The sequence below is a fragment of the Sceloporus occidentalis genome, unplaced genomic scaffold, assembly GCF_023333645.1.
Source record: "Sceloporus occidentalis isolate IW3139 unplaced genomic scaffold, rSceOcc1.0.p SCAF_7, whole genome shotgun sequence".
NCBI lineage: Eukaryota > Metazoa > Chordata > Lepidosauria > Squamata > Phrynosomatidae > Sceloporus > Sceloporus occidentalis.
Window position 1 is genome coordinate 84,245,234 of NW_028316987.1, and position 25,032 is coordinate 84,270,265.

At 37.5% G+C, this 25,032-nt stretch overlaps 1 protein-coding gene across 4 annotated transcripts in view; it reads right to left on the bottom strand.

Moving 5' to 3' along the window:
- The window catches only part of WDR37 (WD repeat domain 37), a 60,366-nt gene that overhangs the window by 25,738 nt on the left and 9,596 nt on the right, over positions 1-25,032 (bottom strand). The window contains exons 2-8 of one of the 4 annotated variants that reach the window (XM_089533518.1): positions 23,716-23,747; positions 19,940-20,117; positions 17,704-17,800; positions 13,101-13,196; positions 12,883-12,947; positions 10,254-10,337; positions 1,646-1,781 (exon numbers count right to left, since the gene is read on the bottom strand). In XM_089533518.1, the coding sequence (XP_089389644.1) occupies positions 1,646-1,781; positions 10,254-10,337; positions 12,883-12,947; positions 13,101-13,196; positions 17,704-17,800; positions 19,940-20,077 (616 nt within the window). In that variant the 5' untranslated portion in view covers positions 20,078-20,117; positions 23,716-23,747. Of the gene's footprint in view, positions 1-1,645; positions 1,782-10,253; positions 10,338-12,882; positions 12,948-13,100; positions 13,197-17,703; positions 17,801-19,939; positions 20,118-23,715; positions 23,748-23,947; positions 24,787-25,032 lie in introns of those variants that run through there. The other 3 variants (XM_089533519.1, XM_089533517.1, XM_089533520.1) reach the window with 3 other exon arrangements.

Here is a 25,032-nt window from a genome sequence, read left to right on the forward strand (position 1 = left end):
AAAATGCCTCTTAGAGGAGTCACACAACTTTTACTCTTCTGCCCTCACAAGGCAGAAGACTTCATTACTACATGGTCTAGTACTGCAGGATGATTCATGCACATCTTGGGTTCCCGTTGTTTCATAACTCAGCTGAATGACTGAACTGACTCCACTGAAAAACACCAATTTTAAGGTGATAAAACTCTTTTTTAAAGTGATATTTTTATCTGTGATGTTTCATTCACACATGGAAACCACCGCCAAGTGATAAGCCACTCTCTGGGCTGCAAATAAAAATCCAACATTACAAGAGCAGATTTTTGTCAACGCAATAGGCCTTTCCTCTCTTGCCTTTCACTTTGTAGCACCCGCTATTATTTCTACAGAAGATTTGAGGATATGGAGATAGTATTTCTCCTTCTTTTGCTGTGAGAAGCTGCTTCACTGGTACAAAGAATTAAACAGATATTATCCTATCTTCATAATTTCATAATTTCTGTGAACCATGCCCTCCTGCTTTTTCCAATGACCAGTAGATGGCACTAAAGTATCTCAGACTCCTCCTTTTAATAATGGAAATTGTTACTTTTAAAAAAGAGTGGGGGAAAATTAATTTAAGACTTAGTACTGCTTATAGCCATAGGAAGACAGGGAGTTACAGTGTGCCCGCGTCATACGCGGGTGCACTTTACGCAGCTTTCAGCATATGCTGAAAGCCGCACAGGGAGGAAGGGGTGGTGCATCCCATAGGGAGTAATGGGGTACATGTCTGTGGCGCACGCCGCACCACCACATGCACAAGCCCCATTCATTTAAAGGGGGCTCGAGCATGCGCGGAATTTGCTTTACGCAGGGGAGTCCGGAAGAGATCCCCCATGTAAAGCAAGGGTGCACTGTACTTTATACTGAGACACGCCATTGGTCCATATACTATAGCTCTGTCAACTCAGGCAGAAGCTCTCCAGATTTAAAAGCAAGAATCTCTCTTAGCCTTAGCTGGAGATCCTGCTTCTAAGATCAGAAAGTGTGGTTTTCAGTTACTAGGTGAACAGACAAAGATTAAGAGATGAGAGACAAACTTGAAAATGAAAAAATAAAGAGGAGAATGCAATAACAGCAATTTAGAATTTTAGTTATTTTATAGTATTATTATTATTATTAACCTTTATTTATAAAGCGCTGTAAATTTACACAGTGCTGTACATACAATCTTTTTAATTAGACAGTTCCCTGCCCTCAGGCTTGAGAAAATATTATTAACAGAATATTTTTCTGAAGCTGCATCTCAGCAGTTAAAAATGAAGCTACTATAGTAATCTTGAGAGAGACTTACTTCAAACCAAGAGGCACTATAGGTACTTTTTACAGAAGAAGAGACAGCACTTTACAGTGATTACAGTGTCTGGCTGACAAAAAAGACACTAGTTCCCATTTGAAGAGAAACATATCCAAAATTAAAGAACTGTAAACTACGCTTTCAGAGCTGCAGACTAACGTTTCACTACAGATAGACATGCCCACGGAAGCATCTCTTCTTTAGCAAAGTACAAAGAAAGGGAATGCACAAGACTGAGGGTCCTCTGGTCACTGGCTGAACATATACAATCTAGCTTGATCCTTAAATATCATAGGCAACAGTGAAGACATGATGTAATAATGTTACCAGCAGATGCAGTCCCCAGAACTACTGGCTGAGTTTTCGTAACACTGACATCCCAAATCCCATCCCGATGACCAATATACTCTTTCACTAGCTGGCAGATTGCTCTGGATGTTGTTGTTTTGAAACTGGATACAATCTAAGAAAAGGAAAAGGCAGATCTGAGACACAAAGTATAGAAATACAATTGCTTACCACTATCCCCCCCCCCCGCACCACCGCCATCCTGCTTAAATGCACAACATAAAAGCTGTTGATGCATTTAACTCTAGCAGTCTATGGATGCGTAAGCTTTAAGATGTTTTCTCCTAAAAATAATGGGACCAAATTTGTCCTGTGTGAAGTTAGGACATTATATTGTAAGCGCCAAAGCAGAATTTGGCCCAATATGAACATTTTAGGAGGTCATAACGCAGCAAACTCTCAGATTCCCCTGTACCTTTTTTCGATAAACAGGTAAGTATAATCTGAGAAGCACTTTGCTCTTTTTTTTTTCTTTTCTTTTTTTTTTTTTTTTTTTTTTTTTTTGCCTAAAACCATACAAATCTGTTTGTTATATACAGCTAGCCCAAAATGGGTAAAGTGGGAAAGAAATAATGAATAAAAAAATCCAAAGCCATGTGAAATGGCAAAATATCACAGCTGGAAATAACAATCACTCTGGAAGCAGAGGCCAGGTTTTTTTGGTTTTTTGCATGACAATGAAACATTCCTTTCAAGAAATAGTACAGTATGAAATAAAAGAAATGGTAAAAAAGAAAATAAGAGAAAAGTCTAATGAATGCTTATATTAATTACTTTACTTGCCTGCTCTGATTAGTGCCTTTGGGAGAAAAAATGGAGAAAACCTTTCCCAACTTGCAACCATTGCTTTAAAAAAAAACCTCAGCAGGAAAAGGGAGGTATAAACAGTTCATACTTTTCCAGAATTCTCCCTGTAAACAGAGTGTTTTGGCACTAGTGTTGCAGGAACAACAGATGGAATATTTGAATGTCTGGAGCAATCTAAAGCAGCAATAATTGTTTATAAATATTTGTTAGAATGGAGTAAATTTTACATTCTAAAGTTCAGACCTGTGAAATAAGGAACAAGACCATCTTGTGCAACATAAACAATATAATGGTGCTTTAATATCTAAAAATACTGTTTTTGTAGATATGAATCTGAATGCCTGAGGCATATTGGATACCAGAGTGCCTTTGTAGAAAGGAGCTGACTAGTACAGCCACATGTGTTCAGTGCCTCTCTAAAGCACACAATAAGGTAATGATCTATGGCGGCTTCCTTTTAGTTGGAAGTTGATTCATATTATTTGAGCTTATAAATCTTCAATGATTACAGATGCTCATGCACCATTAAACTACATTTCTGTAAGGACAAGGTGGAATTTAACATAGGATAGTAAAAGTGGATTGCTAGAGCCCCTACAGTGTAAAAAGATGTTACACCAAGGTTGGATAGATTAGCATTCACCATGGTTTGCTCAATAGTCTCAATGTTCTATCCATATTTTAATATATATTTTTTGCATTTTGTGGTGGGACACTTTTTGAATACATGAACTGCCTCCATTAATTTATATGCTTTATTGATGATAATTTGAGCCTTATTAGTGGATTTTTGTTATTGTAAACTGACTTCAGACCCCCCACTCCTCTTTTGTGTATTCGGGGAAATAGTAACAATGTAAAAAAGCATGTAGGACTTAGGTTTCCAAACACACAACTAGGTGTATTGAACTTCATAAATCTTGGATCATCAGAATAAAAAATGGAAGAACAAAATGAAGTCAGATATAAAATATCTGCAGTTCTAGATCATGCAAATATCCAGAAGGAAGCATGTTAAATTAGTATAGCCATCTGGCATTTTTTTTCATCTTACCTCTGTCTTCAACTAATAGGTTGGGAGGTGGGTTAGACAAGCAGCACTAAGAGTGTGGAGAAAACCCATGTAAGGCAGGACTATAAAATGCCTACAAAACCAGTTTGGTTTTTAAGCGGTCTCTAATATGGCCTGGCACAATCCAAAAAAATTCCAAACATATTCAGACTGAACCATTCATAGCTAAAAAACATTGTGTTTGGGATTCAACGTCTGTCCCACTTATATGGGTGCTACTGCTCACCATAGCATTAGCGCCTACTTAAAGCAGTAAAATAAGCTTTAAGGGATTTGGAACATGTGGAATTTAGTATGCTCCAATTAACAGGAGAATGGGTTGTGGTAGTGAATGAAGAAGCCTTTATTAGTGATGTTTTGACAGTCACTAATAAAGAAGATGGAGGGGATCTTCTTAACTATGATACCAAGTATGTGGTGGCCCCTCAAAATTATGCCAAACATTTTGGGCTCATTCTGTGCCACAGTTTACTGACACATCCAGTCAAGTTTCCTAAAATTGTAGTTACCATTCAGATCAATGACAACTTTCTATAGTAGTTTTGTGCTGCTCTCCAGAAGCATGCAACTAATTCATTCAGTATTGGAGCCTACTGAATATGCCCAAAGTATCACTTCCATATCTCCTCAAACCTCTGCCAAGATTTTCTGCTAGTTCTGTGCTGTTCTGTATGACTAAGATCAAGTTTTGCAGTACTATCCTTTAGTGTATAAATATTTGTCTGGCTGGAATTCCAAGTTAACACCAACAATGAAGACTGATAACCTCTCAAAACCTATGCCCATTTTTTTAATTGATATTTTTGGTGGTGTTCCTTATCACAAGCAACATCTGTGGCATTTTTAGTGTACAGTAGCAAATCAATTTTTTTAAATGTCTGAATTTTCCAATTCACTCAGCATTTCTCAATGATTTGTACTGAGCAATGACATCTACTGCACTAACAGCTGCTTGACTTACCACTGCTGAGAAATGGGAGGGGAAAAAAACCCAAATGGAAACCCAACATGCAAAAAAATGGAGCATGGCACAGTGAAAGTGGCCTACAGAAATTCAAAGATGAGTTTAAAAGGTGGGGGGACCATTATGTCATGAAAACCCATATTTGATAAATCAACAAAGGTTACTGAGATATCTTTAAGAAGTGATAGAGTACAGTCATCTTGAGCTCCCAGATAAATAGCATTTTCAGAGTCCCTTTAGGAAAAATCTGTTTATGATATTTTGAATTATCAAATAGAAACTACAGCTGAATGTTTCAGCACACACTTCTGAGTAGCTGCTCAAAACTCAGGATCCAAGATACAAACACTGGGTTTGAAGGATTTCAGGGTTAAATTTCAAGGTTCATAATTTACAGAGCATTATACATGGGGAGAGGAACATGGTCCTTCATCCAGGTGAGTTTGCTAATCCTTACAGAGGCAGAAAATGAAATGGTTGTATGTGGTTATAGATCAGGGTTAATGGTGGGTCTCACATCTGAAAAGGTAGAGGACTAATGGTTTAAATCATAGTAATACTTCTTTCTATGCAGTTCTCATCTATTATAGTATGCATTATTTATTCACATAAATCAATTGCAATAAACTGTTAGGGTGAGCCACTGCGAGGATCTGTTTAAAAAGGATACATGAAGCAAATACTGTCATTACATACATGATCCAGGGAAAATTAATGGTGCTTGAAAGTGTGCCTTAAGCTGCTGGAGTTTTTTCTAACAGTGTTCCCATTACTTAAAAATTCTAATTTGGAAAACATTTCTAAGAAGCATCTTAAAACAAAAAGAGACAAGAGGGGATAGAGTTGAAAGTTATTTCCAAACAACGGTTTCAGGTGAGAGCCTAAGATTTTTTGTCTAGTAAAGAGGAAATATCATTTTAAGACATGTCTGAATGCATGTGTTTTTATATCCTCACTTAATTGCGCCAAGAATACTTGTGGCTCCCTATGAAGTAGAGTTAGATCGAGATTTAGTCATAGAGAAGATACATTCAAATCATTAGAACTTAAGTTAGTCACAACTAACTTAACTTCTCTTGATTATAATGGCCTATTCTAAATGTAATTTCATCTAACCAATGTTTGCTGCTAGTAATTCCACAGAAAGAAATTGAGGCATTACCTCTGTATCCATGGATTCTTTATCAATGGGATCAACTATCCACAGCTTGAAAATATTTTTCAAAATATAAATTCCAAAAACCTTGATTTTGCAAGGGACATCATTTTACTATGCCATTGTACATAATGGGACTTGAGCATCCACAGATTTTGATATCCACGGGGTTTCCTGAAACCAAACCCCCTCAGATACCAAAGACCTACTGTATATCAATTGCAGCACTAAGAGAAAATGTTGCCACAAAAAGAATTAAAAGGCTTGAAAGAAGAAGATGTGTATATTCATCTTTAATTTAGGAGACTCATTAAATATCCTACAAGTAAACTTAGAATTAGAAGCAGTTATATGAAGAGCCTAGTTAAGCCAAAATCCTTGATGCAACATGTATTGTCTTGTAAACAAACACAGAAAAAGATTTCAATTATAGTCAATTCTGTTATTATAAGCAAGGTCTTAGGAATGTTCAATGATAAAAACCAAAATAAAAGACAAGGTATTATATCAACATATACAATTAAATTTTAGGGAGGGAATAATTTAAGGACCAGAGGAAGCCTAAAACGGTTTAGGGCGTGACAGTATTCCATTTTTTCCTCCTTGTTAATATTTACAATGATGAAATGAGACCTAGATGGAATCATAATTAAGTAGTTAATGAGCAGAATTGTTTCAAAACAAGTAGAAGCAATAATTTCAATGGATGCATTGAAAAGGAAACAGGTTAATTCTTGCATAACTAGGTTCAGATTAGTACTTAAACCACAGTGTGGAATTAATCATAAAATGTTCAAGGCAATATTAAAATTCAGTTGTCAGATTTAATAAATGTTTTCAAACAAAATAGAGTTATGTATGAGAAGTGGAACTGCAGAATAAATTGGAGCAACTTGCATAGCTCTCAATTGTTAACAAGAAGTGGGAAAGAGTCCTGATAGGCTCCTGGGTCCACAACTCACCTCAACGAGGAAAGTAATTTATTATAAGATCTCTTTGGTTTCCTAAGAAATTTACACAGCATAGTTCTCTGAAATATTTAAATTCTAAGATTCCAAACTCCCGATGGTGGAAGCTCACAAAGTGTCTGCTGTTGGAAAAGTGACATGTATGTTAATTCTGCTTTCCATTTATTTTTACTAAGGGACACCTTAGGCCTACTCTGTAAACCTATTATCAATATAGTTTTTTAAATTTTTTATTTATTTAGCTAAGATACATGTTTTTGTTAAAATCTAACTCAAGGAAAAGAGAGGATATGAATACAACATTGGTTTTAGAATGCCTGGGTAGAATGACAAATCCTGGCAGAATAGTCCAAGAGTGTCCTCAGTAAGTATGCCTTGTCTGAAGATCATGTCCTTTGTTTTTCAACAGCCTACATGGTTGTTTATCTAATTCATAATAGTTGTTAGCCTCCATGCCAAAGCTGGCAATTATGCCACCCTCCAGATGTTGTCGAACTACAACTCCCTGCATTATTGGCTATGTTAGCTAGGGCTGATGTGTGTGTCTTACATCTGGAAGGCCATATGATACTTCTTACTCTACACTTGTTTCTTATGCTACACCTGTTTATTCTCAACCAATTTTCTCCTTCTCCCAGACCACTCAGCATATTTCTTAACAGTCATTTCTTCCTATTAGATATGGGTTTTGATATTGTTACACACGCCACACTGGTTACAGTGGAAGACAATGAATAGAGCCTGAGTGCTGCAGAATTAGCCCAAGATCACTGCATACGTGCACTGCTTTCTTTGAGGTGTGAGCTGGTCTGTTGCTAGACAGTCTTTCAGTTCAGCAAGACAGGACTCACAACAGCTGTTTACCAGATTAGTAATGGGACTTGTAATCATGCAGATTGGTCATTACAAGAAAGGGGGAGGCTTAATGACTGCTAATATCATGAAGACACTGAAACCTGCATATGAAAGTAGTTTTGCTGCAGTAACTCCATCTTTTGGGGTTAAAGGGGGCACCTGAAAAATTGCTCCTGGGTAGAAGATCATATGTGGACTAAAACTAGGCTGCTCCTATTCCCTACTTAAAATTCCTCACAACATTGCTAATGTACAATGTTTCAGAAGAATACAGACTGATAGATTTACAAATGAGGACCATTGTACTTTCTAATACATTTAAAGGGTGTCAACACTTACACTAGAGGAGATCATAAAGAAGAAGAATGTCTTATTTCTTCACTGTCTATTGGAGTCTACTATTAACTAAATGCTTTATATACCTTTCTGCAGGGTAGTTTTCACAAACAGCAGCCTACTTCAGCCACAATACAGGTATCATCTTTAATGTCATTTGATATTTGGGCTCTTTTTAACTTACAGAAGAGTAATACAAGTTTGTAGCTAGTATTCTTCAGTTCCTGGAATTAAAAAAGCATCACTGCCTACTCACAGTCTAACCTCAAGACTTATAATAGGCTCATACACTGCTGGTTGTCAAGTCTGGTATGTTGCACTAAGAGAAATCATTATGATTTAGCCTCTGTTAAATGCTGTCATGGAATTAATTGGCTGTTTCATGTGCCTTAACAAAAAGTAAGTGTGTAATTTCTCTTTACTTGCCATGAAATGGTAAAAACTCCTTACAATAACATCCACAAAATTTATTATAACTCTATAACTTTCGGTTTATTGTACATTACCTGTATTTAATTCATATGACCTACTGCAAAGTTTTAAACTGTGCTTGATTCTACTTCCAAAATCTGAAGCCTTGATTACGGTAGTCTTTTTACTGACAAGTACAAGAAGTTCTACAGCCTCTTCTGATTTATGACAGCCATACAGGAAAACAACGCACCTATATCTTGCTTATTTTCTGAAACATAAACTAGGATGAATCCTATCCATATTTGAAAACCTAATCTTTTCCAGACTACAAACCACAAAACATAGAGAAAGGATTAGACTATACTAAATTTATTCATCTTAAATAAATAAAACATTTACCCCAGTTAACCCAAACTAGAAAGTCAGCAGGTTCTATTAATTTAGATTATTACCTCCTATAAAAATTTCCAGATTTCCTTCTTTAGACTCATTCACTGCCAACACAGCCTTAATTCCAGTAAACTACAATTTGATTCTATTGTCCAAGTAAAGTCTTTGGAACTAGACTTGATCTCAACCAGCTTTGCATAGTTTTTTTTTCTTTTTGCATAGAATATGAGTGTATTCCATGCAATTTTAATTTCTTCAAAATCTACACACTGACATTATATTTCATCTACTAATATTTTCATTAGGTAGCTTAAGGTGTCCAAATATATAATTAACAACCAGTTATTATTACCTTACCAGGAGATTTGTTGTTCTTTTTATTAAGAAACAATTCATTTTAGTACTTCCACGTGATCACTAAAATGGTTCTTCCTGCAGCCTCTGTAGATTTGATTTTTTTTCTTCTCTGAAGAAATTTTATATGCTACCACCACTGTTTTACAGAGTATTCAGTTTAAAAAGAGGTTTATCAGGCTGTATTGTAGGGATGGAGCTGCTGTTTATGAAACCCAAACCCACCTGGGGCATCTAGTACTAGCTACACATTTGTGTTTCTAGTTCTGAATTTGCCTTTTCATTCACAGTTAATTTAGCTAACTTTTATATTATTATTTACTACTCTTCCAGACACTACTCAAAAAGTTATATGTCCAAAACACACTGCATAAATAATCTAGTTTGAATCTGCTTTAACTGCCTTGGCTCAATACTAGGGACTTCTGAGGACTGTTTTATGAGACATTTAGCTTTCTCTGTCAGAGAGCTCTGGTACCACAATAAACTACAATTCCCAGGATTCCCTAGCACTGAGCCAAGGCAGTTAAAGTGGTCTCAAACTGGATCATTTCTGCAATGTTTTCAACCACAGTCTGACAAAAGTTCAGCAACATATTTCTGAAATCTCAAAAGGGAATTAATTCTGTTTTATAAACTTCTCCAGCAATATGAATATGTACAAATCTGCTAAATAAATGGACATATAGAAGGATCCTCTTAGTGCATATTAGAGCTTTCTTCCCCTCTCCCATTCATCCCAGCATACAAGCAACAAGTACCAGACTATCATGGAAGATAAGAGATCTGTACTTCTTACATCTTATCCACACTCAGATTCATTTCTTACACAAGTAAAAAGATATGTGTGCATATACAGATCTCATATTCTCTACAATGGCTTGGTAGTCTTGAGTGCTTGTGTATAATCATTTGCAGAGGAAGGAGGAATAGATCTGTTATGCCCTACAGAGATCTCTGTCTGTCTATGGGTATATGATTATATAATTCTAATAGCAATAGGTAGTTAGTTTTAATAATTTTGAATTGTAACAGAGGAATATAATGGGGGAAATCTGCCTCTTTTGTTAGATCCTGATTGAACAACTAACACCTAAAAACTAAAACAAGAATTAACTAAAAATTGGGTAACACAAGGTCCACCAAGAGGGCACAGTTGGCAGATATGGCATTCAGAGAAAAACTGCTTAATATACTATTCTGCATGTTCCACCACTCACTATTGTTTAGCTGGGCATGCAAACTGGCACACTGGGAAGCAAAGCAGTTACCCAGGAGTCTCCACCCCATATTTCCCAGCTTCCCACGCTGAAGTTGCGAGGTCCACCTGATTTGCCTGGGAAAGAATTTGAGCGCTATGTAGCAAGTAAGAAGAGATAAATGTTCAGCACTTGCTTTTAAAGAACAACAATTTATAACATACACTTCACAGCAAATTTCTTTACTTTAGCGACTATGTAGAAATTGAACAGTCTGCTGTTCACATTTAATAAATAAATGATCTATCAATACAAAATGGAAGGGGATATATTTCCTTCCCACAACATTAATATTAATGATTGGGACAACACAGAAAGTGAAAGGATGACAATTCCTTAAACTAAAAATTAGCACTGTAAATAGAAGCCATTAAAGCATTTCAAAAAATTCTTCAAAATCTACACATTGACATTATATTTCATCTACTAATATTTTATTTGATCAAATGGCAGTAGGCCACTTATACTACAAAAGGTTCATTGGAGAGAATCTGATTAAAAATGACCAAAAAGGATAATGCACTGAAATATGTTACATTGAGGATAGGTTTCGATTATTATTTAAAGCATTTCTGCAGCTGCTAAGACAAGAGGCTCTATGATGCCTAAATGCCACCAGGGTGTAAGAGGCTTGAGCTTAAAATCCCTCCTCTTCACAACATTTTAGACACCACAAATAGGTTTCACTTAGGCAGCAGTCAACCTAGCATCAAGGTAGGCACTGTCATCTTAGTATAAGGCCAGTGGTGCGAGCCTAAGCTACAAACCTACACACTCTGTTCCAACCATAAGCATTGTATCTCCTTGGTAGTGGAGATCATATGGATGAGGGGGAGGCTCGCTGTAGACAATCCTAGTACCAATAGTCTTTTTGTATACTACACTACCAATGAATAGCAGGTGCTGCAGGTTATACTTCAGAGGAAGGAACTGGCAAAACTACCTCTCAGTATTCCTTGCCTAAGAAAACCGTATGAAATTCATAGGGTTGACCTAAGTTGACAGATTAATTGAGGGCACATACACAGACATAAGTTACAAAGAGGGAGGAGAGGCAGATTCAAACTGTGTAAGCATACATCTTACACAGAAAAACAAAAAAGAGAGTATTTGAGGGAGGAAGTGGTTTTCTCCTTTGTTTTTCAAAAAATCAGAAAGTACTACCCCTCCCAATCAATCAATAGGACAAGATATTTTTGACAGCTGATAAGCAAACCTTAATTTCATGTGATAGCCATGACTGGAAAAGACAAGTGTTTCATCCTAGAAATGTGATATTGATTCCATAGGAATTTTCAAAACTATGTGCATAAGACTTTTTTTAAAAATATGTGCACAGCTAATTTAATTTTGTGCCTGAAAATCTGGTTTATTTCAAAAGATAGGAAAATGGGGGGGGGGGGGGTCGGGGAGAATATGAACTCTACAGCTGACATGTGATTAGTCAGTCAAATTGCTTTGCAAAGGGGACACAAGAGAAATGATGCCCTTGAACTATGAGAAATATTAGGGGAAATAATTTAATACTTCTTTTACTGTATATATCTGTGTATAAGTCGACCTCATGTATACCTCAAGGGCAGTTTTGGGGGCCAAAATCATGGATTTTGATATGACCCATGCATAAGTCAAGGGTCGAACAATGGAGCATGTAACAATGGATCTAAAGGAGGAAACAAACCACCACTTCCCTCCCTCCTTCTCCCTCTCTGGACGTCTCCCAGTTTCAGCATGGAAAATGGGGAAACAAACATCAGCACACACACTCTCCCTCCCCCCCCCCTTCACCACCAGAATTTGCCAGGTTCACAGCTTGCAAAACAGGGTACAAACCTCTCTCTCTCCCCTTTTCCAAAAGCATTTTCCAGGCTCATGACTTTCAAAAGAGGGTACAAACTTCTCTCTCTCTCTTTTCCCTTTACCAAACGCATTTCAAGGCTCACGGCTTGCAAAATGTTGTAGATGCCTAAGCACGTACACTCTCCCTTGCCTCACCAGCTGTTTGTTAGCTCTGGCTATGAGGGAAGGCTGAGAGTAAACACACACACACACACAGAGGAGTGTGTGCAGGGACTCAAACAGGGAGTCAAACTCTCTCTCTCCCTCCCTCGCCTCAACTGCTGTTTGTTTGCTCTGTTTACCAAGAAAGGCTGACGGATAACACACACGCACACACAGGAGAGCACGTGGAGACTCAAATGGGGAGCTGTTTAAAGATCCCTGGCTACAAAGGTGGACACTTCTTTCAGGAACTTTATAAGCAGTATTACCATAATGCTCCATATATAAATTGACCTATGATTTTGGAATCATTTTGGGGCATACATTTCTCGACTTATAATCGAGTATATACAGTAATTTAAGTACTTTTGTAGAATCCTATCAATAACACTATTAGTTTTAGCTTTGTGTTGGCATCTACAAAAGCAATCCTCTTAACAATTCTCCTTTGCTACAAACCTCCCGCCATTAGATTTGCTATGTGATTTTTCTTAATGATGTAAATTATTCTGAAACAACACTGTTCTAATAGATTTCATTAAGTGTTCCTACATAAAGACAGTGCTTAAAACAAAACTGCCACAGTAAGACTGGTTGGTTAAATGTTCTAGGTAAAGGAAAAGTTTATGGTGTATCATACCTTGCTAGTAGATGCCTTGTAAGTAGTCTTTAATTTCTGAGAGAGCTGACTGGTACTATGACTGGCTGTTGAGACAAATAAATTTAAAAGGAATTTTGTTTTTAACAGGTTATTTTATTATCTTATCTGAACACTGGTATTAATATCCTTCCAAGAGATTGCCAGGTTAAGTTATAAAATGTCAGCTATAAGAAGCATATTGTCAAGACTCTTCTTACCTTTTGTTTTCAGCTGTCCCTTGCTTAATTCAGCTCCATCAATGGTTTGGCCTTCAGCTGTTAAGCGCTCATTAAGTGTATCAATCTCTCTACGTACTAGCAGTAGCATAAAAATTCATGTTAATGTAAACAATAAGCATTCAATCATAACGTTTAAATTAGAGATTTCTCATTTTTAAAAAATGTTAATCCTAACAATAAGCATTCAGTCATAATTTTTAAATTACTATATATTCCCCACTTCAAAGGCAACAACTCTCAAGCCAATTCTTCACTTTTCATCTACAAAGGATGCTTATAATTGTATATTACTAACATGATACATAATGTCAAGAGAACAGCATTCTGAAAGGTTTCATAATGAACATTATCTCAGGTTTGCTTTACAATCAATTTCTAAGACAGTACTAGTGCAAAGCAACCATAAGCTAAAGTATCTCAGAGACCGCCTCTTCCCATACAATCCTCCCCGCGCTCTCCGGTCCTCTGGGAGGAACTTGTTGCAGCCTCAAAAATCAAGGCTTGCAGTGACCTCCCGGAGGGCTTTTTCTGCTGTCGCCCCCAGGCTCTGGAACGACCTGCCGGACAAGATCCGTCAATTAACATCTTTGGACAGCTTCAAAAAGGCTATCAAGACGGATCTCTTCAGGCAGGCCCTCCCAGACTGAAATATCCCGGCCTCAGGATCTCCCCCCTCCTCAGTAATGTCTCCAAAGCCCCCTTTTCTTTTCTTTAGAACTGAAGTTGCAGTGGTTTGTTGGTTGGTATTATTTTGTTTACTTTATTGTTATTTTAATTAGTTATTGTGGTTTTAAATTAGATATGTTGTTTAATAACTTTTTAAGGGGGGAGGGAAATATATTGTTTTTATGCTGTATGTTATTTTAATGTTGTAAACCGCCCGGATTGGTTCGCCACAGGGTGGTATATAAATAAAGATTTATTATTATTATATTATAAGTAAAAGATAATTAAGGAAGGAAAATGGCTCTGTCTTCCAAAATCAGAAATTCACTGTTTGGTAAGAATCCTCTTTGGGTATGTACAGGTTGAGTCTCCCTTATATGGAATTCCAAAAATCCAAAATACTCCAAAATCCAAAACTGTCCACATGGGTTTGTGTCTGGTTCAATGTACACAAACCTTGTTTCATGCAAAAAAATATTTTACAATGTAGTGTATAAAATTACCTTCAGGTTATGTTTATGAGCTGTATACAGTCATCCCTTCGTTTCCATGGGGGATCCATTCCAGACCCCGTGTGGATAAGTAAAAATGTGGGACAACGGGAGTCTGCTGTCCACGGAAGCTCAAATCCATGGGTGGTAAGCCCATGGATAACAGGAGCACTATATGAAACTTAAATAAATTTGATGTTTAGACTTGGGTCTCATCACCAAGATATCTTATTATGTATATGCAAATATTCCAAAAATCCAAAAAGATTCCAAAATCCAAAACACTTCTCATCCCAGTCATTCTGAATAAGGGAAACTCAACATGTAATTCTATTACAAATGGGAGGAGACAATGAAACCAGCATTACATTATTGCCAAGTTTTAAAAAAAGAACATCTAGTCCAGATACTTGGTAACAAAAACTTGAATTAATTCACATTAGGAATGAGTAAGAACCTATGTAATACTTCAGTTTGAAAGATTAAAATACACACTGTAGTCTGCACAGAAATTATCTTCAGTTGTTGTTGTTGCTGTTATTATTATTGTTATTATTATTATATTTATTTGTATCCTGCTCTTTTCCCAAAATAGGGACTCAGAGCCGCTTTACAATATTTAAAAATAATACAATTAAAAACATAGAAAAGTGACACATTAAAACAGAATTAAATTGTTAGAATATTAAAATAGATTACTCCAGAGTCAGTTCATTCCAGGCAGTTGTGGAGGAGTAAGAGGCTATACATACTGGCCCTCTTCAAAGATCCCTGCAACACCACCCTCAGAATATAACACATGGGCAGAAGATCTGCAAAATATACCTATGGCGCGTTACAGACAGCCCAGAAGGGGCCGTCTCACGCCACCACCGGTTGCAGCATCCGGGAACCGCAGCAGCCAAACGGCGCGGTTCCCGGATGCTGCCAAGAAGGAGCGCGAAAATTGCGCTCCTTCTTGCTCCCCGGAAGCGACGCTGCGAGGCACTAGTCGCGCACTCGCGGCGTCATTTCTGGGGCGTGACGTGCAGACGCAGAGCATCCGTTACGTCAAGATGGTGGCGGCTGCGTGGAACGGCCGCCACCATTTGTTACAGACAGAGTCCGTAACAGGAGTAGGGGCGTCTAGAAGAGACACCCCTTTTTTAATAATAATAATAATAATAAAAACTTTATTTGTATACCGCCCTGAGGACGTCCCAAATGGCGGTATGTAACCTGCCTAAGAATGTTTGGCCTGAATGCATATACACTCCTCCATGTAACTGGGAATATTGACAGGATAAAACTCCAGACTCTGTGAAGAACCTGCACATGTAACCTTCCCTTCAATGATGGTGAGATGACAAAACTCGAGGCTTTGTGGTGACTGGGGCTCATCCAGGCCTCCCCCTAATACATTTTGAGAACATAAAGAGGGTAATGTCTGTACAAGGTTTATTTGACTGGTATATTATTCCTTGTCATTTATTACTTAATTTTACACTGTCACCTGACCAACTGAGTCACTCGTTAAAACACCATGTCCAATAATAATAATAATAATAATAATAATAATATTTATATCCCGCCTCTTCCATTTGGGGATCGAGGCGGGTAACCACAGAGTTTATGATAGGCAATATAAAAACAATAAAACCCACAAAACCCTAATCCAACCCTCCTTCCCAGACTATAAAATTAACATAAAACATGATTAAAATATATAACCATACAAAACATTACAAGATTATTCTAAAATCCACGAATGACGAGGAGATATAGTAGGACGGACGGATAGAATCAGTTCTGGGCGGTTATCACTCAAGGAAGGCCTGCCGGAAGAGAAAGGTTTTTCTCACTTTTTTAAAAGCCTCCAATGAGGATAATTGGCGAATCTCTACTGGCAGGTCATTCCAAGCTTTAGGAGTCGTAGCAGAAAAAGACCTCGGGGAGGTCACCCCCAATCTGGTCTTTTTTGGATGTAAAAGATTTTTCCAGGAGGAACGGAGTGTATGGGAAGGATTGTATGGGAGGAGGCATTCCTTCAAGTAGACTGGACCCAGGCCATGTAGGGCTTTGTAGGTAATAACCAACACCTTGTGCTGAGCCCGGAAGCTAATAGGTGTAATGACTTTAAAATAGGTATAATTCGGTCAAACCTAGATTTTCCGGTGACCAGTCTGGCTGCCATGTTTTGTATCAGTTGAAGCTTCTGGACATGGCACAAGGGTTGCCCCATGTAGAGCCCATTACAGAAATCAAGACGAGAGGTTACCAGGGCATATACAACTGTTTCTAGGTCCCGCTGCTCCAGGTAGGGGCACAACTGGCGTATCAGCCGAAGCGGATAACATGCGCTCCTGGCTGCCGCATCAATCTGAAAGGATAGATGAAGCGACGAATCCAGGAGCACCCCCAAGCTACAGACGCAGTCCTTCGGGGAAGTGTGACCCCATCTAGAACTGGCGAACATATCTCCAAACCCGGGTTGGGGTTACTTATCACAAGTACCTCCGTTTTGTTTGGATTCAACTTAAGTCTATTTTCCCTCATCCAATCCATTACCGACCTCAGGCAGTCATTCAGAGGAGAGATGCCCTCCTTGGTCACTGAAACAGTCCTAGACATAGAGAAATAGATTTGGGTGTCATCAGCGTACTGATAACACCCACCCCATGTCTCCGGATGATATCACCCAGCAGCTTCATGTAAATGTTGAATAGCATTGGTGACAGTATTGCGGAGGGACGCCCGAACTAAGCTCCCTTTTGGCCGAACAACTGTCGCCAAGCGACACCATCTGGAACCTGCCCGAGAGATAGGACCAGAACCACTGCAAAGCAGTGCCTCCAATTCCTAGTTCCCTCAAGCGCTCCAGAAGGATACCATGGTCTATGGTATCAAAAGCCACTGAGAGGTCCAAGATCACCAACAGGGCCACACTTCCTCTGTTGATGCACAGACGGAGATCATCGACCAAGGCGACCAGGGCAGTTTCAACTCCATATCCCGACCTAAAGGCAGTTTGAAATGGCTCAAGATAATCGGTGTCATCCAAGACTGCTTGGAGCTGGTTTGCAACCACCCTCTTGATCACCTTACCCAGAAAGGGGAGTAGAGATACTGGTCAGTAATTGTTTTTGTCCAGGGGATCTAGGGAAGGTTTCTTTAGAATGGGTTTTACCACTGTTAATTTTAGAAAACAACATTCCCTGAAGGAGGCATTAATTATAGATTGTAACAACTTCCGAGTTGCCTCACCTCCCTGGATGGCCAGCCAAGTAAGTGTATGTCCACTCTTAACATAGGACCATTCCAGAGATAGCCTGCAATATCCACATAAACAATTTTTGTTGGTTCTGCTACTGCCAAATTCAGCAGTGTGGTGGTTTAAAAACCCAAACATTTTGACTTTAAAGCAAAGCATGGAAAAATAAACTCACATTCAAGATTTTCAATGTAGAGGTTCTCAAACTCTCTTTCTATTTGGCCAAAAAGTTCCAGAAGTGTATTCCTAACAGACGATGGAAGTTTTGAATCCTAGAGAAGATGATACATTGAAATTACAGGAAAGGTTTGAACGGTGTTATTCTTATTGTTTGGTAAGGTACACAAAATTTGCTATTGGACTCCTTCAGAGAATATTCTGAAATTATGTTTCATCATTTCAAAGCAGAGATTTCAAGTTCAAGCACTCAGATCCAAACCATACTTCCCTTTACATTGTTGGTTTGCATTTTTTTAATGAAATCATATTTTTATCTCCATATAACAAGCAGCTTCACTTTTATTGTTTTTAAAGTATTTACAGTGGGGCTTCACAATGTGTAGGCTTCCCATCCATTCAGTTGCCTGCAGACAATCGTGCCCTGTACTACTCAAGGGTGGTGACATGCACAGACACACTTCAGAATGTGCATGTTCACATTGTCATTACTGAATATGGGGCACAACTGACTGGTTTTTTATTTTTGGGGTTTTTTTTGCACCTGTGGGGAAGCCCCAGAACTGAACTCCTACTGATACTGAGAGTCCACTGTATTTACCATAGCCATTAGAAGGTGTCTCAAATTGGAACACAAGAGAGTAAAGCACTCAAGTAAATACTGAGAATTATTTAAAAGCAACAACAACCAAGAATATAGAAAAAACATTGTTTTGGTAATAAGTGGGGTGGAGTGGTAAGAGAGACTTAATATTCTTTGAATATTTCACCTTCAGGCTATGCATTTCAGATACAAGCCAAGAATGATCAATTCATTCTCTTTTTGAGCTGAAAAACTTGTACTGCTTGCAATGGAAGAAGAGAATGCTGATGAAGCTATGGCACAATGATCACTATAACCCAGAATCTTTGGTATGGCCTTCAGTACAATTTCCAGTACAAGTCAAATACTGCACAAGAAATTTCACACAATTATCCCGTGATATCCTTCCTAACCTGTTCAAGGATTTTTTCTTTAAAAGTTGGCAGAATAGTTGACAATTTTCTAAGTTTAAGACATAAACATCTTCTGCAACAGAACACAATCCTAAAACCAGTTCAAGCTTTTATGAATCTTTATTTGCCACTGAAACAGTCATTCTAAAGATCATGTCTTGTTTTCCATCACTTCTGGATACTGAATGTCCATATCAAACCTATGTCTCCCCAATAAGCTTTGAGATTTAAACCGCACTTCACCTGAAAGGTTAGAAAGAACTAACACTAAAAGAGAAAAACTAAGCAAATTTCCAAACCAAAAAAGGTGGGTTCCAAAAGATCTGATTAGGCTAAAAAAAAACCTGTCAGCATTGCTCCAGTAGAATCTTTTCCCCCTTTGAACTACTGAGTCTGATGCAATCATTACTCAAGTAGTAAGGGGAAAGAGTCTCAGGGCTGAGAACAGAATACAAGAAACCTAGAACACACTTTGGTTCATTAAAAGTTCAGAATTCTTTGAATATTGGCCAATACTCCTACAAACAGGTTTTGGCGTTTGTTGCTTTTGTTGTTCAAATAGAGATAACAAACTTTCTAATTTATAGAAACTTGGGGAATTTTTTCTTTTTACAAAACTGAAGATATGATGGTCATGTTTGGATAATAATTTGAATTTTCAAATAAAAAAAACTGGCTTATGAAGGCAAGAACAAGAGTGGCACTAAACACACCACTTTGGCCCCTTCCCTCCACACAATGTTCCCCAACATGTCCAAATCAGGAGCTTAACCACCCGTGAGTCAGACTGTGCTTACTTTCTTTATTTCTTAATCATCAATAGGCTGAGGGGATGATGGAGAGGAAGTTGGCTCAAAAATAACACCTGTTCCTCTCTTCATTAAACATGGTTTATTAACTGCTGAACAATCATCTGAACGTGCCCTCCTAGGTCAGGCATGAAACTCAAAACAGCAACCTCATCCCCAAACCTACTTGGAAAGATTATAACAAGGAACAAGGTCACAGTTCTTAGGGACACCCACATTTCAAAGACATTTCTTCCTAGGCGTTTTAAGTCTTTATGCTTGAAAATGTGCTTTCCATATTAGCTTGTTACATGTCTTTTTAATCTGTGATTAGATTTGTTGTTCAGTGGATTGTTATCAAGGTACTGTAACCTGCCCTAATACTGTAGAGGTGAATTCGAAAAGTTAAGAGCATACACACATGCAGAGACATTTTCTAATCATGTTTACCTGGCCTTCCAGCATTTCTCTCTGCAATCCTGATCGCTCTTGCTCAGAACTGTTGGTTCGCCGTATAGAAAGACTGTGAGACTTGCGCTTCTGCTTTGCTTGGCGAGCAGTGGCACAACTTCCACTTTCTGTGGGCATTACTTCAAAAAAATAACTTCCCAGAAGCTCCTAAGATAAACTAAACCAAGCATTAAGTATTAAAGCTTGCCTCTTGCAACAAGTTACATTTTTAAGTAACAACTGTAATGGAAATGTTTAGGCTTGCTGAATTCTTTAATGATTTTAAGGTAAGTTTTTTCTTAATCAAATATTTCCAGAAAAGAAAAGAAAAACTTATTTAATTAAGATTAAAGCTGTGATTTCACTTCTTTAGAAATAAGTTGCTGATAATGACTATTAATTCCGCAAATAATTACATCACACTTTCACTATTAAGTGCTTTGTACAAAGCAAACCATAAAAAAGATCAATCCCATCAAGATCTACTATGCATTTTTAAAATGCACTCCCACTGAATTGCAAAACAACTGAGAGTTCCAAAATGCTTTCAGCAAACAACCAATATCTACTGTAGTTCAATGAAACACATGCAAAGTGATAAATATACCAGTAGCTAGACATACATTGCAGGATGATATTTAAAAGGCAGTGTCTCAGGCAAATTATCTAGAAACAAATCTTTGCTTGCCTCTATGAAGTCATTTTAGATACTTCAAAATTGAATTCCATAAAACACATTTAAATTGATTCTACATTCCATGACTTCAGCCGGACTCACCGATTCATGAATTATTTTGCTCCCTTCAAAAAAAAAAGTACTTCATGTACTGATGTGTACAAGAACTGTACCACATCCACAGCTTCTAAAAATAAATATGAGGCTACTAAGTGAGTAGCATTTTTCATTTCCTACTCTCCCTTCCGCCATCAATTAGGGCTGCAACATTTAATCACTTAAACAACTAGGTCTGCATCTAATCAACTTTTAGTCTGATTAAAAAGGTGATCATCATTTATCCAGCAGTAGATTTTTATTAATATGTATTGTGTTTAGTACAAATACTTTAAAAATCTGAGAGGCAGATACCATCTTAATTGAAGTTTTCCTCCCCTGTTCCATGAGAAAGGTTGCCCCTTCTAAAATAGCCATACACATACATGCATAATTTCAAAAACACAGAGTGTTCTCATTCATGTGTAATTTTAATCAATTATGCATCATAGTTAATGATTTGAGATTTCATTAATTGCTGACAGTCCATATGTTCACATAAGAAGTTTATTTCTACTTTCAGTAGAGAACAGCATTACTGCTTTGAGATCAAGATTTAAAAGGCTATCCGTTCATCTGACAGAAAGCAATGTTAATTCTCTGGAAATTTAATAGAACAGCAATGACAGTGCAAGATCCACAATCTGGTAGCGCAAAGAAACAGAAACAGTAAACAAAGAATTTTGAGCAGGATTTAAAACAACTATGCTCTTACCCCAATCCTGGGATAGATGACAACATGCTCCAATAAACTAGGAATGAACACGGTCACACTTGTAACAACTAGGGGATGGTTAGGATTTGAAAAATTCTTGGTTATGAAATATAAAGTCAAAGATAAAATGTATTAAGTTTAAGTTAAGTCAATGCAGTATAGATAGGTCATCTGAGATCAACACAGAAAAATACAGTTCAATTATGTCCTTTCCTTTTGGTATGTCTATGTAAGTAAAGGGTATCTTCTTGATGTAGCCTTTTTTCCATGTCTACCAGCTAAGCACTATTTTCACAATTAAGCAAATGATTATCAGCAACGTGGAAGATATCCCCATGTGCAACATCACCTTAAATAAAGTCAGTCTATTAATGTTAGTTCTGTCAGACCAACTCCACATTGCACATAGGACCTCTTTTTCAAATTATATTATTAAATTATTTCATTTAACTCTTCCCAGATTTCTTTCATAATTATCAGAGAAATACATTTTCCTCATGAGGTATTAACTGTGTCCAGATAAAAATCTACTCTTCCACAATTTTATCATTTTTTTTTTCCTAATTCACAACATAAAGGAGGTGAAATCTTATTTAGCTATAGGGTTCTTTCAACTGATTCCAGCTAAGAAATCAGAAGAAGACTAGGACATGGAAGGGTAGCTATGAAGAAACCAGACAAGGTCCTGAAGTGTAAAGATATATCACTGAATACTAAAGTTAGGATTGCCCACGTCCTTATATTTCCCATGACTATGTAGATTGTGAAAAATTGGCCAATGAAGGAAAGCTGATAGAAAGAAAATGAGCTCATTAAAATTTGGTGAAGGGATAGAGTTCTATGGATAGTGTAGACTACTAAAAAGACAAGTAAATAGGTGGTAGAGAAAAATCAAACCTGAACACTCCCTTGAAGCTAAGATGACAAAATTAATACTGGACATATGAAAAGACATGATTCACTAGAAAAGACAATAATGCTTGGAAAGGTAGAAGCCAGTAGGAAAAGAGGAAGACTGCATTACAAATTGATAAGACATTGTCTATCAAGAAAGACACGGTTCTGAATCTGCAAGACCTGAACAGGGCTGATGATGATAGGATGGGTGACCTGAAGGTCTTTGATTCATAGGGTCACCATAAGCCAAAGTCAATTTGACAGCAGTTAGCAATAAAATAAGAGGCAGAAAGCTGAAGCCACAATTAAAGTGATACAAGCCAAATTTGGTGAGTAGGAAGAAACTGCACTAGCATCTACTGTACTAATACTATTTGTAAAGATTCTAAAGAAATGAATGGCTATATGAACACTTAAGTACAGGCCTTGCCCAATGGGTTGCCAAATCTAGTTTAGACAAAAACTAAAACGTCTACGTAATCAGGAGGAAAGGGCTAAATAAACTTAACAAGACACTGTCAACCCCTCAAAAGTAATATAATTTGAAGAGCAGAGTTAGTTATTCATTTATTAAATGCTAACAGCTTACTTATTTGAATATCACCATTCTGTGTTTCATTGCACTAATGCTCCATGGACTAACTTCATGCAATAGCATGGCTGCAAAATGCATGCATTATTCAGGGAAACATGTCACATGCAGCCCTCTCCCAGGTCTTGCAAGAAGAAAAAACCTAACATTAAAGAGGCAGCAAGCAAGCATACACAGAAGAGAAAGCGAGAAGTAACAGGCAGGGTCAATCTTCAGGTGCCAGCTGACATGTGATGTTTCTCCTAAATGGGGAATCCTGGTGTACAAGAAACATACACCACTGTAATGACGAGTGAATATTTTAGTACAGCTAAATTAGCAAGCCAGTGTAGGAAAAACATCATGTGTGAAGTAGCTCTAAGTGTATTTCATATTATTTATTAAAATGCAGTCTTATATATCCTTAGAAATAACTCACACTGAACTCAGTGCAATTTATTTCTGGTTAGACATGTAGAAGATTACTTGGTAAATCTATCCACAAGCCACTTCACTAGAAATAAAGAACAGCCTTATTAGAACAGCATTATAAGAAATACAGAACAGCCTTATTAGAACAGCTTTATAAACATCAAAGGAAAATTATTTTAAATGTTTGTCATAAATCACGTCTCCAAGCTGAAAAAGTGATTTATGTCATCACCAGCTGCATATTTCACAACATCTTACAGATTTAAAAATTAAATTAATTGAACAGGTCCTTAGCAATATGATGCTACAAGGAGACAAACAGCTGAAAATTTTTGCCAGTTACCTGGCTTCCCCGTATAAGATTAGGTTTTCAAAACAATGGCAATTACCTGTCCAGTATATCAGTGTCATGTTACATATCCTATGAAAACCATATTAGATATTGATTAGTGAAACATTCAAAAACAAATCAAAAGACTTTAAAATGTGAAAGTTAATTGTACACGAAGCATGCAAAATTATTCCTGCTTCCAAATGCTTGCTAACAAGGATGGTAAAGGCAACAATCACAAACCATTGAAAAATTAGAAAACAAATAGTTCAAATTATGTAGCAGTTTACCTTTAGTATGATCGGACTCTTGCTGATTCATGCTCTTGGGACAGCAATATCTACAGAGCAGAAAGGCACCCCTACAGCACCATCCCAAATTTACCTACTTAAACTTGCAACTTACTTATTTCAATGAGACTTACACTGAAACCATGGCATCAATGTCAGTAGAATTATTCTAGACTAGTTTTCAATCAAGATCAAGTTCACTCATCTGCATGTAACTGCAGAGTGAATTGAGTCCACCTCTTAGTACACCAGCATCCAAGCCAAGGTGAGCCAAATAGTCTTACAAAATGTAATTACATATGGTCCAAAACATTAAGTTAACACAGCATGGCGTATGAACACAACATTGTAAAAATTGCTCAAAATCGTCAGGGAGCTCGGTTCAGCAATTCTCATTCTGTCAGATGGAATTTATGGTAGCCACAGCACAATGACTGTAGCCTGCAAATGGCAACATGCAGGACAATCAGGCAAGTTAACATAGGAACGGTTGGTGAAGACCTGACCCATACCACTTGGCAAACATCACACATTTCTCTGGAGTGAGTCTGACCCCAATGCTTTTGAATTGTCAGTGGCACTGGTATATGTTGTGAATTTTTCACATAAATAAAGGGGCGGTAAGGGGTTAGCTAAATGGTGCTAGATGTCACTTGCAGAAAAGACACCACCTACTTCAGCAGCTACATTTTATACCAGTGATTCCCAAACTCTGGTCCTCCAGGTGTTTTGGACTTTAACTCTCAAAAGCCTAGCTAGCTTGGCCTGAAGTCAGGAATTCTGGGACCTGAAGTCCAAAACACCTGGAGGACCAAAGTTTGGGAACCACTGCTTTACAACTGTGTTGAATACTGTATCTGCAAAAAATTATGCAGCCCAAATACCTTACTTTGCACCCCTAAAAGCCTCATCCCTCCAAATAATAGTGGTTACTAGCAAATGTATTATCTGAATTGACTAACAATTTATTAATTTCAGTTTCACTCACAGCAAAGGCCTTTTTTCAGATTAATTGCTTGAATAATAAGCCTACAAGTGATTATTCAAAGTCAAAACTGCATATTTTATTTTACTCTCTGGAACTC